Source organism: Sapajus apella, unplaced genomic scaffold (genome assembly GCF_009761245.1).
Source record: "Sapajus apella isolate SASKATOON/1434 unplaced genomic scaffold, GSC_monkey_1.0 scaffold39, whole genome shotgun sequence".
NCBI lineage: Eukaryota > Metazoa > Chordata > Mammalia > Primates > Cebidae > Sapajus > Sapajus apella.
The window spans coordinates 17,501,893-17,514,102 of record NW_022436979.1 but is presented as its reverse complement, the minus strand read 5'-3'; the positions used below and the strand labels follow the sequence as shown (position 1 = coordinate 17,514,102).

Genomic DNA, 12,210 nt, shown 5'->3' with positions numbered 1-12,210 from the left:
ACCATCCTGGTCAACATGGTGAAACCCCGTCTCTACTAAAAATACAAAAAATCAGCTGGGCATGGTGGCATGTGCCTGTAATCCCAGCTACTCAGGAGGCTGAGGCAGGGGAATTGCCTGAACCCAGGAGGCAGAGGTTGCGGTGAGCCGAGATAGCGCCATTGCACTCCAGCCTGGGTAACATGAGTGAAACTCCGCCTCAAAAAAAAAAAAAAAAAAGAAAAAAAGAAATCTTCATTTTGTTATTTTAACTTGAAAGCTCTAATAATATTATGTAATAACAATGTTATAAAATTATATTAATTGAAGAGAGAAATAAATTGACCTCACCTAAAACATTTTCTCTCAAGTACCGAAAAAATCCACTTAAGACATATAACCAAATGTTATTTAATATCTTAAAAAGTAACACAATCCAAAATGGATATTTCACACAACACTACATAAACAACATGAACACAATATCACCATATGGAGGGACTTTCAAATATAGACTTACAAAAATCCCTGTCCTTTTTTTCTTTTAAGTTATTATACTAAGCATGACAAGTAATCATCATTTACAGTATGGTACACTGACACGATAAAAACCATGTTACAAATGTGCTGTTATAAATCAGTAACATTAGGGAAGACATTTCATGAACTGTAATTATTTCATATGAAATACTATACAATATAAACAGAACATCCATCTTGGATGACCTTTACAGCAACCAGAGACCAAGTAATTTAAAATTTTTTTTTCAGTGCAAACGCATTTTATTCAAGGCAGTCTTGGCTGCAAAACTCCTTTCTAACATACAGTAAAACCCACTTGCACTTTCTTAATTCATTTACCCTAATGCAATAGTCACATTCAGCCACTCAGAGAAAGATACCTGCAGAATTATGATTCCTTTAAACTTGACGTTTAAATTTAATTCTCTTCTAGGACATGGTATCTGTGTCAACTGCTCTAAGGACTTTAATTTGTAGCTGTTGATACTTCCATGAAGGTGACCCTAGGGCAGCTCTATTCCTAACCCAGCAAGTGTGCAAGATACTGCACAGTGTTCTGCCCTTCCAATGTGGAAACCGTGGCGGTATGTCAGTATCTAGGTGGGAGAACGGAAAGGAGTACCTCGGAGGAAAGGAAGCGGAGGAGCTGCTGCATGTGTACTTCATGATTAATTTCCCGGAACCACAGAGGACAGATATTAGAGATCTCAGGTCTCACATTTGGTACCTCTTCTTGGTGGGAGCAAGGGAACCGTTTTACTAAGTTCAGCCTTGGAACAAGGAGGCAGGCAACTGTACATGGACCAGCCAAGCTTCTAACCTTACATTTCCAACCTTCCAGAATCATCGTTGCCCGACTTGAAATACCCCATTCCCTCCTTGGCATGGTGTGTGTGTGTGTGTGTGTGTGTGTGTGTGTGTGTGTCTGTTCACATTTGAAGCCAACAATTAACAATTAAAGCCCTATAACTGATCATGTACAATCATAAAAAGCAAGTTTAGGTCCCCCTTGAATCTGGTAGAATTCTGAATCTTGCGAATCATCAACCGTAAGTCATAGAACAACGGTAAAAACACAGGATTGTGTGTTGGGGGAGCCACCACTGGGAATCTCTTTGTGGGCCGCTGCTGCAAAAGATGCAGAGTATTAACTCAATAGGAAGGTGCCAATGTCTGTCTGAAACACACAAGGAAATTTAATAATGAATGTTTTCATAGACGTAATTTATGAAACATTTCCCGAATAAAAATCTGTGGGAAACTATTGGATGTATTCTTAATACCACAGACCTTCTGGGAGAGGAAGGGGGTGATGGCTGATTCTTTTATCTTACTTGGCAAAGCTCAGACGGACATAATCTCTTTCCTGCCCACATTTTACTAACCCAAAGCAAAACAATGTTTTCGATGGCTTTTGCATTCATGTTTCCTGTGTTCTAGCTCCCCCAAGCCCTAAACATGTGCAGAAAAGTCACTCACTACCAGAAGAGCCCTGGATGACATTGACAATGGGCAGGATGGTCCTGGGGGCGAGGGGGAAAGGAGAGGTCGCTCCTGCTTGGGCCCACCGAGGTTGATAGCACACGGCTAGTTGGTTCTGCGACTGGCCTGTGGTGATGGAGCAGATCCCCGTCAAATATCATCTACCTCCTAATTCAAGAAAATACTTAGAACTGGATCAGCTCCCTCAGAAATCCAGCTCCTCCAAAGCAGGACTCGATATATTGTACTGAATTTCTAGGGTGCTAAGGAGCACTGTGATGAGTACTTGATAAAGTTTTTAATTAAAATTTCTGTGTCAGCACCTTCCGCTGCCAGGAGCAGTCATGTTCCTGAAAGATGGTATTTTAGCACGGGAACTATAGAAGCCCAATACGAAACTGTAAACAAGGCTGGATGTCCAGATCTGCTCCTGACTGTGATGGCATTGGGTGGACCTGTCAATCTCCCGCTTCATCCATCGATACCAGTAAGGTGTGCTGAGGTGTAAAATTCCAAACACCCTGAACTTTTTTTTTTTTTAATGAAAATGGACAAAAGTGTCAAGTTGTATTTGTTTTCTTTGACTTTATTAGCACACATCAGAAAAATAGCATTGTATTTAGTGATTTCTCATGATGGTCTATCAAACAGATAGAAAATAGATCATCAATAGCTGCCACTGTGTTTCTGGGTAGTCTTAAGTCACTCCTTTTGTTTGTTCAAGTACGCGTATTATGAAGATGACCTGTCTTGTTAATCGTTTGCGAATCTGAATGCTTTGGAAGCATTCTGAGATCCCAAAGTGAATCGTGCAAAGTCATTATCGATTGTTGTTGGTTTTTAAATCAAGCTCCAAATACTGCCCATGTTATAAACGGTGAGACTTTCAAAAAACGATCACTATCGTATTGTGAGCAATATGTTTGTAATTTAAGTTAAAAACTTTACTTTCAAGTACACTTGGTGGTGATAAGTGCTTTGTCCTGGGTAGAATTTTGCAAAGCTGCGCCAACCTAAAAAAGGAACAATGCTTCTGCTTCCACTGAACAGGTTTCTTCTCCCCATGGTGACTGCAATATAATTTAAATTTACATTTTAGAAATGCTGGTTAGGTTATGAAAAAGAGGGACCTGGGAACAGCTGCTGTTCAGATCATTGTTGCTCTAGATTAACTTTGAATTGCCGCTTCCTGAACTTGACCTTCACGACGTCAGAGAAGCAGTCATTTGTTATTTTTATCTAGCTAGTTTCCATTCACCTCTTCTATTTGTTTTCTCTATTTGATGGCATCCCCGCTTTCATATGCTCATTATGGCCCCCTGAGATGTGCAAAATGTATATAATGGAATACAAATCATTTAACAGAAGTTGTGGCATTCACAGCACAGCTCTTTTAATTACAGTGGAGTTTGGGCTCCACATGGTAGCATGCGGGTGAAGGCAGAGCCCACAGTGCTTCAAGGTTGGCAGTCCACATTGCTTGTGTGTCTTCTGTTACCGAAAACTGAGACTTCAAACCAGATTTCCAAAGAAGTAAATAGCTCGCTCAATTACGTTCACCCATTGGCTCTTCGCCAGAGAACTTTTAACAGGAATGGGTGGGGGGTGGGGGTGGGCACAAGAATTTTTAAACTTCGGTTCATTCCTAACAAAATCGAGTGCGCTTTCGCGGGGAAGAGAGGAGAAGACAGGATTACATCTGAAAGCCAAATAATGGCGTAAGAGAAAGCCATGGCGATGGAGAAGTCATGAGTCCACAGAGGCAATCACCGACACACACAGAATGCCATGGCCTAATGTTGAAGGAAGTGTTCAACTTTGCTCTTCGGAATGATACACTTTAACACACGGCTGCCATTTCATCAAATTTATGGAGGTAGTTATATGTAAAAATAAAAATTACCATAAAGTAATATGTCGTATCATAATAATACATAAGTGTGCAAAATGCCGACAGATGTGTTGACCCTTTCACAGAGATTCAACCAGATTGTTTTGTAAACCTTTCAGTTGCTAAACCCTAAGACTGGACAAGCAGTCGTGTAACACAAAGCTATGGTTTCATCGGAGGAAAAGCGTACGGGCAACGCCGGGTGAGGACCCCACCGTCCGGACTGAGAGCCTCACTGGGACCTCGGATGACATGTGTAATGTGACGCCGGCTGCCACTCTTCCCCCATTCAAGAGTCTCGATCAGATTCAGACAAGAATACTTTTATATGCAACATCTGCTTACATGGTATCATCTTTCAAGTCCATCATTTCTACTACACAAATGGCTGCTGGTCTAAGGGAGTTTTTAAAAAGCCATGTACCCCATAGCATCAGGCAAACAGTGTACATATTTATTTGAATAATGTCTTCTGTAAACCTATATCTCGTGAAATATCAATAAATTCCTATTTTAAAGCTTCTCTTAAAGGTAATGTTTCCTTTCCTGTTCACACAGCATTCGATTATTTCAATGGCTACTTTCAGAGGATCAACTAGAGGCTGATGTATTGTTTCAATGGTTCTATTATTTACGAACTAATAGTAGAAGAAAAATTTGAGAGCAAGTTTTTGGAAAAAATGAATTTAGACAAAGATTTAGTAACTGTATGATATATAACTCCCCAAGGGAACAGGCTATGTAGTCTATTAGACACACGATCATTCCTTCTGGACATAGTTAAGCCAGGAGACAAACAATGCGTCAAGGCATGCCTTGGAGGAAATACGGCGTGAGACTGAAAGCCAAGAGGCTTAAGCATGTCAATGGTATGGGAGTTTACTACGAAACATGCTGAAGTTTCACTGCCATAAGCACAAAAAAGGAATTTATACCAAACTCAGGGAGTCCAGTTTGACCCAATGCAACTTCCAAATAACTGAAAAACTATGAGGGAGTATTCAGAGGTTTCAAGAATGAGTCTAACTGTGTATAGGACTGGATTATTTAAACAGATTGCTAGTGATTAAACCTAATACAAAAATGATGTGTCTCACAAATCATATGCCAATTACTGAAATCGGAGGTGAAAATATTCTGGATTTGGGTATATATATACATGTATTTTATGGTGTATAGCTCCCAACAGCACATGCCACTAAACAAAATAAAACTTTATGTCAGACACTTTCTTGTGTCATATGTAACCCTTTTGTAAATAATATTCCATTACTGCAGATCTGTTCCACTGTTCTCAGAAAATAAAACATGGGAACGTTGGAATGTCTCTTTGCTATAAGATCAAATTATTGGCAATCCCTTTGCTGCTGGGTCTTCTTTGTGTGTAACATGACATCGTAAACCAAAGCAAAACGTTAACGAATCATTTTGAAATAAGTTGGGCTAATTAACTACACATCCACCTAAAATTGCCTCCTGAAATTGGTTACAAAGTATCTGTAAACATTACTCTGGCATAGTTCATGTATGCATAATTGTTTTTCTGATAAATTTTAGGGGAGTACAAATTAGGATTATACCACACTAGCAGAATGAGCACATTCTGTTGTTCATTACATGGGCACATGTAGATTTCTAATCAAAAATTATTTTAAAAGTTTTCTCTATAGATATCTTCCCAGGAATAAAAGGCCTGAAGTTCAACTCTCCCTAAATTTGCTCTTTCCTATAACCACTAAAAATTATCTCCCACAGCCTAATTTAGGCATTCTATTTAAAACTACATAAAATAGATTTATGTCCTTCCATTAGAAAGAATAACATCCTCAGGCCATACTCTTCATTTGTATCACAAAGAACATTTTGCTTTTAAACAAACTAATTATTGTACCTATTAGAGTAAGGTAGGGTCATCCTAAGTATCACAAGGAGGAAATTCTCTTCCTTCAATATTTGAGTAATACCTTTTACAAGTCCACGCCACCTCTCCCAACACCTAGTGCTGTGCCCCCGCCAGACTGGAAATTCCTTTCCTTTGTCCACTTCAGATTCAAAGGCCTATATTCCTGTTTGTGATCATGGAAGGTTAAAAATCAGACAAGCATCTGTTACACTTGAAAACAAAATCCTGAAAAGAGACACTCCCAGCGATTTCCATGGCGACCCCTTCTCACACACTTCCATGGGCTCCTGCAAAATAGTGTCACAAAAACTCACAGTGAAAAATGACTGGTGCATAAACGATTCACACACAAAGGGCTGGGGTCCCTCCTAGTCAGTTTGGCATCTATTTCCCTCAAGGTGGACCCTTGCATTTGACATTTCATGGTGGCTTCATTTTTTTTTTTTTGGAAGTGTCAAGGATCAGTTCTGTGGCACCGTTTAACCACAGACTGGGAGCAACACGCATCTGTGGCATTTTAAAATGGAATTGGCAAATGCATGACATTGAAAATGCATATTACACTTACAGTGTCTAGACTTTCCTATGTGTGCTCAGATACAATTAGTGAAGCAAAAGTATACATATCACCCCTACTGTTACTCAGTTGCTACAGAGCCATAAATGTGAAAAGCAATACTCTGAAATAAAGATTTTTTGTTTTTTCTTTGCCCTAGCCCTACTTAGCAGCACAGTTTAAGTCAACACAAAAACTGTGTGGTTGAGATGCTTGTCTTTCCAAAGATGTAAACATCAGTCCCAGTGTCGTAAACTTTGCTGTATCGAACGAGACAGAAGATCTGAGGCAGAAGGACTATCACACACTAGTAACAGAAGCTTGCAAGCAGTTAGAAGGTTTCTGTAGTTTCTCAGCTTCATTTGTCGGGGGGTCCGTGCTTGCTCGGAAGTTGAAGGCTGGACCAGCTCCACCGTGGGCCGGGCTCAACGCGGGGTTCTGACGACGGTTACTTTCAACAATGCTTGACGTGTTGGAAGCCAGGCTCTCCCGAGTACTAAAAGAGTAAAAAGGGTTTGTTTTGTTTGTTTTGTTTGGAATATAAATAATCATAAGTTGAGCCCCAGAGGAAGAGCAAATGATGTCGTTAATGGATTTCCTCTGTTGGTTCATAATGTCATATCAATATACATCTCCACTGATTATTCACATCTGCTTCTCCACCATGGGCTCCAGAAGCTTCCACAGACACGTAATAATCAGCAGCACATTCGGTGAATAAAGGGTTTTTAAACAGCTAAATGCACTTTGAAATGTCTTCTTCTTTTCACCCGTGAGGAGCGACTTCAAATTTTGAGGTGATAGCTAGCTATCGCAGTAGTTTTTAAAATGGATACTCATAAATACACCTAAGTCATTATTTCATTTCGGGCTGGAAATTCATTGGCGTAACCACTCCAGAATACACTCGGTAATTTTACTCCAATGATTCCATTTTCATTATGGATTAGCAGATTTCAACTTTGGGGGACTCTGGGCATGCCCCTTTTGGGAGACCCTGAGCATTTGCCACACAGATAGGAATAAAATTCATTTTAAATGTTTTATTCCACTGTTTCCAATTTTAACGCTTTAGTTAAAATACATTATATTTTCGATAAAGGACCTTAGATTTTCTTCCCCATTCATCTTTTAAGTTTACATTCATTTCTATCCCACTTTGGCAGGATTGTTTTTGTTTTAGGGTTTCTTTTTGGGGGGGGGACAAGGTCTTGCTCTGTCCCCCAGGCTGGAGCACAGTGGTGCGATCTCAGCTCACTGCAACCTCTGCCTCCCAGGCTCCAGGGATCCACCTACTTCAGTCTCCCGAGTAGCTGGGACCAGAGATGTGTGCCACCACACCTGGCTAATTTTCGTGTTTTTAGTAGGGACCGGGTTTCGCCATGTTGCCCAGGCTGGTCTCGAACTCCTGAGCGTAAGCAATCCGCCTGCCATGGTCTCCCAAAATGTTGGGATTATAGGTGAAATATTTTCTTTTTAAAATAATTCTTGTAGGACAGAGGTGATTGCTTTCTCTTTTCCTTTTTCTAAGTTAGAAACATTTGAATCTATTTCATTGCTTTAAGAGATTTAGACTATGTAAGGTTTCAAATGCATAGGGCAATGGCAGAAATAAGATGACTGGGCCAGATTGAGAAGAACCGAGTAGGTTTCCTGCTGCAGGGCCTCAACGTGGCTATAGAAATGTATCAACTACAGAGACTGAGCAAGCCAGAAGCATTCTCAAAACATCCACTCCATGAGGCAGAGTCAACGCTTAGGGAATATTCTCTGAGAGTTGGTCCCCACAACTGACTTAAGCCAGTTTAGTGCCAGTTAGCAGGTCAAACTTCTACAGTGGAGATGTCCTCTCCTCTCCTGCATTTCCATCCCAAGCTGACAGCAACTCTGTCTGAATCCTCTACTCTGCTAGCCCTTTCCAACAGGTTATTTAAGCCTAACTCCCTGTGGCTTGGAGTTTGCTTCTCACCAAGAAGCCAAGGCAGTTTGTCCACTGACAACCAAATAAAAAACCCTGGGACTTTCCTGAATGCAGAGGGTACCTCCAGAAAGGTCACTCATTTACAGAGAGAAGTCAACTTTTTCATTATGCTTATGGCAAATCTGGGCATTCCCAAAGGACACTCCAAAAAGTCATCGCTGAAAGGGAAAGTGCGACTTACCTACATGACATCTCTGCCAGGAAAATTCACAAGTGGTTTGCCAGAGCTACCACTGAGGCATGGGGCAGGTGCAGGAGGGAGGAGGGGCAGGGGATTTCAAGGCACATTCCTTCAGTGTCTTTCTTAATCACTTGGGTAACTTTTTAAGTATCTGACTTCCTCAATTCTAAAATATGGAGAGTTATGATGGAATTTACCTACTCATAGGGTGACTCTGAAGAAGAAATAACCATCAAGGAAGAATTTGTGCACTAATAAGGTAGAAACGTGAATTATTTCTGTTATACATCTAGCATATAATGAAATAAAGTGACTATGGGTTGGCTTCAGAATCCATGTATTACAAATGACATATTTTCTAGGGGAAAATACATTTAAAGTCCAAATGATTCACTCTTAAACCAGCTTTCAAGGAGTGGGCTCAACATCTGTTGAGTGCCTGCTGTATGCCAGGCACCGGAAACACATATGCAACAGATCATCGAGCTGGGGTCTGTCTCTACTGCAGGAGACCTTCACCCACCTCCAATCACAGCCACCTTCAATCACAGTATTAATCGTGGTAAAAATGTACAGTACTCCAACTTCTCCAAAGAATGTATTTCATTATTGCTGTAATCATGATTACAGTCTGTGACATTCATACTGAGGGCTCCGGATATGCTGATGAACAAGTTAAAGGAGATGGAATGTTAGCAGTAAAAATATTCCTCAAATTTAAAAGTTTTTTTTTTAAGGGAGCTAATGGAGTACAACCTTAAAAATAGGATTTCAGGATTTTCTAGGCAGGAGAAATTAACCAAGCAACTCTGTTGTTCACCCTTGGTGCGCAGGTGCCCCCGGCCCCAGGCCTCTCCTGCACACGTTCACGCAATACGTTAAACAGATACACCCCGGGCAGCCTTTGGCCTCTGATTTTCACATTGTGTTTATCAACCAGCTTCAGGCCTCACGTTTGGAATAGCGGGCTTTTCATGTCAAGACTTTCCATTTTCAATATTAGATCTCATAGCATAGCTCAAGTTTCTACCCTTTTTCCTTCTAAATACCTTTTTATTCCCAACAAAAGAGAGTAAAGAATTTTGGAAACGCGGCTGAACATGACTTTTGAGCCAACATTGAAACTCTGGAGTGTGGAGAAAAATCACCTTTTGGGGTCTTTTTTTTTTTTTTTCTTTTTGGTTGGGGCTTAGTGCTCAGTGAATTATTTACTGAAAGATTCTAATAAACGGCTTGCTTCCTTCATTTTCATGTCAGGGCTCGGCATGGTGGCTCATGCCTATAATTCTAGCACTTTGGGAGGCCAAGGCAGAAGGATCTACAAAAAACTTTTTTTTTAAATTACCAGGCATGGTGTCACATGCCTGTAGTCCCAGCTACTCAGAAGGCTGAAGTGGGAGAACTGCTTGAACCCAGGAGTTTCAGGCTATAGTGAGCCACAATCACCACTGCACTCCAGCCTGGGCAACAGAGTAAGACCCTGTCTCTAAAAAAAAAAAAAAAAAAAAATTTCCATGTCTCACAGCAATGGGTATGAGCATGATAATGCTATCTGGCTAAAATACTCCTCAGGCTGGAGTGTAAAGTCTCTAGAAGTCAAATACTTACCTCTGCAGAACATACTCCTGGATCAGCAAGATAACTCAGTGACTTTATTAAGGTGTGTAGAAAATAGTTTGTCACCTCGCTTCTAATCGAAGGACGGTAAATACAAAAGGGGTAAAATTAGCAATTGTTCTGTAGATTCTCTAACTGCATAAAATGTATGGGCGATACACGTTTTCACGTAGAGAAAATCTGACCTGATATTAGTGGGCAGACGGGTGGCTATTGAGTGAAGGCTGTCTCTTTAGAACAACCTTTACCTTCGGCCATGACAAAGTATTTGACTTTATGCACATAATGAAACAACTGAAGACCAACTTACTTCAAGAAACAACCCAGTCATAAATTCTATATTCTGCACCCTAAATTTCGAGATAGTAAAATATATTCTGTAGAGATCCTGATTCAACCATTTCAGGAATATTTCTGTTTGTCTTCGAACAAACAAACAAGAAACTGTCAACGTTATGCAGTTGAAGGTTTTCTAGTTAGAGCTCACTGAGCTACTCCCAATGTCTCCTTAGGAACTCTCCTTAGCATGGCAGCTTCCTGTCTGTGGAAGCCCAGGGGCCCAGAGGGAAAGGAGAAAGGTTTAAAACGAGCATGTGAAAGGCAGGTAGGAGGCAGAGGCTACATAATGAGAAACGGCAGGACAGAAAGACACAGCCAAATACACCACAGCTTCCACCAGCGATGGTTCTGAATTTCCACCACAGATGACAGACCTTCTGTTTTGCTAATCTGGTAACCACTGCTAAAAACTCAAGAGGAAAAAAAGAGTAGAACAGGAAAATGAAGAATAAAAGGATAATTAGAATAAATTAGAAAATAAATTAATATCTGATTTGGAATTTAAAAAATTATTAAGCAAAAATGATTTCTTAGAAAAGCCACTCAGTAGACTAGCGGTTTTCAGGCTGAGGCCCAGGACTCCCTGAGGTCTCATAGGCTCCTGGAGGGATGAGGAGAGGGACTGGAACCCACAGTCTCCACTGTCACCAGGACCACCTCTCAGCTCTGGGCAAACATTAGGCTTCCACACACGTGTTAACTTGGAAGAAAGGCTCCATGATCAAAATAATAATAATAGCAATAATAATGAACCAGCCCTTTAATAAATCACAAAGGCCTAATATGGGACAGACCAACTAAGGATTCCCAGTTCCAGGTATGTGACGCTCACTTCCAAAATTATCCAGAGATATAGTGAAATGATCACAACAGAATTAATTTTAATTCCTAATACTGAAAATTAATATATGAAATGCATAATCCTATCTGAATAGGTGTTAAAATTATAAGTATTGTAAAATCTTGGGAATCGCAGCTGATGAGAAATGTCAATCTCTCAGGAGTATTTCTGCATCTCAGAGTCACCAATCTGGAGTAGAATGTAGAAGGAGAATTAGGTCCCATGTTGCTCTCTGAGGAGAAGAAAGAGTTAAGGAGAAAAGAGGAAGTTGCACAGACTCTCGTTTGCCTTCTGAATCCCTGAGCAGCTCTAGAGCTTTGGCCGTGACCGCTGGGCACCACTAACTCAACTGTCAACGCTTTGCTGAACTACGAACACCTACTAACAAGAAGGAACTATCGTTAGACTAGCCAAATGGGTGCCGTCGATTCTGCAGGAGGAGAAAGAAAAGTCCTGGCACATGCTTTCATCTCACAGGGCACAGGCCCCTGCCCTGGCTGTGAGGGAAGAAAGATTCCATTTCTCTGCAGTGAAAGGGAGGTGTGTGAGCCAGGGGAGCAGGCTGCACAGAACCCTGGGATCCAAATACGAGCTTCTAGATCCACTGGAGAGGTTTTGAGATCCATCCTTACACTTTCACTAGAGGGACCCCCACCCTAGCATCAATCAATCTCCTTCCAACCCCTAGCTTCCTCCCCCAGCCCCAGACTATTCTTTCTACTCAAGAAGTTACTACTTTTGAAGGACTTAAAAAACACCCTTCCCTTAGCGTGGTGGCAATATGAACACAGCAGAAAAAACACTGGAAATGTTGGTTTTAGTGAGATCGAACTGATGCAAGTTTGAGGGGAGGAGCCAACCCACCAGTCCAGATTGGTGATCTCTACAGGTGCAGAAACTTTTTTTTCAATTCCTGAA

The 12,210-nt window shown here is 40.9% G+C and overlaps 1 protein-coding gene across 7 annotated transcripts in view; it reads right to left on the bottom strand.

The window, feature by feature from the left end:
* Positions 1 to 374: 374 nt before the first annotated feature.
* STOX2 (storkhead box 2) overlaps positions 375 to 12,210 on the bottom strand; it is a 232,205-nt gene continuing 220,369 nt past the window's right edge. For 5 of the 7 annotated variants that reach the window (XM_032298739.1, XM_032298743.1, XM_032298744.1 and 2 more), the window contains one exon: positions 375 to 6,829. In XM_032298739.1, coding sequence (XP_032154630.1) covers positions 6,634 to 6,829 — 196 coding nt within the window. In that variant the 3' untranslated portion in view covers positions 375 to 6,633. Of the gene's footprint in view, positions 6,830 to 12,156; positions 12,206 to 12,210 lie in introns of all 7 variants that reach the window. The other 2 variants (XR_004275342.1, XM_032298740.1) reach the window with 2 other exon arrangements.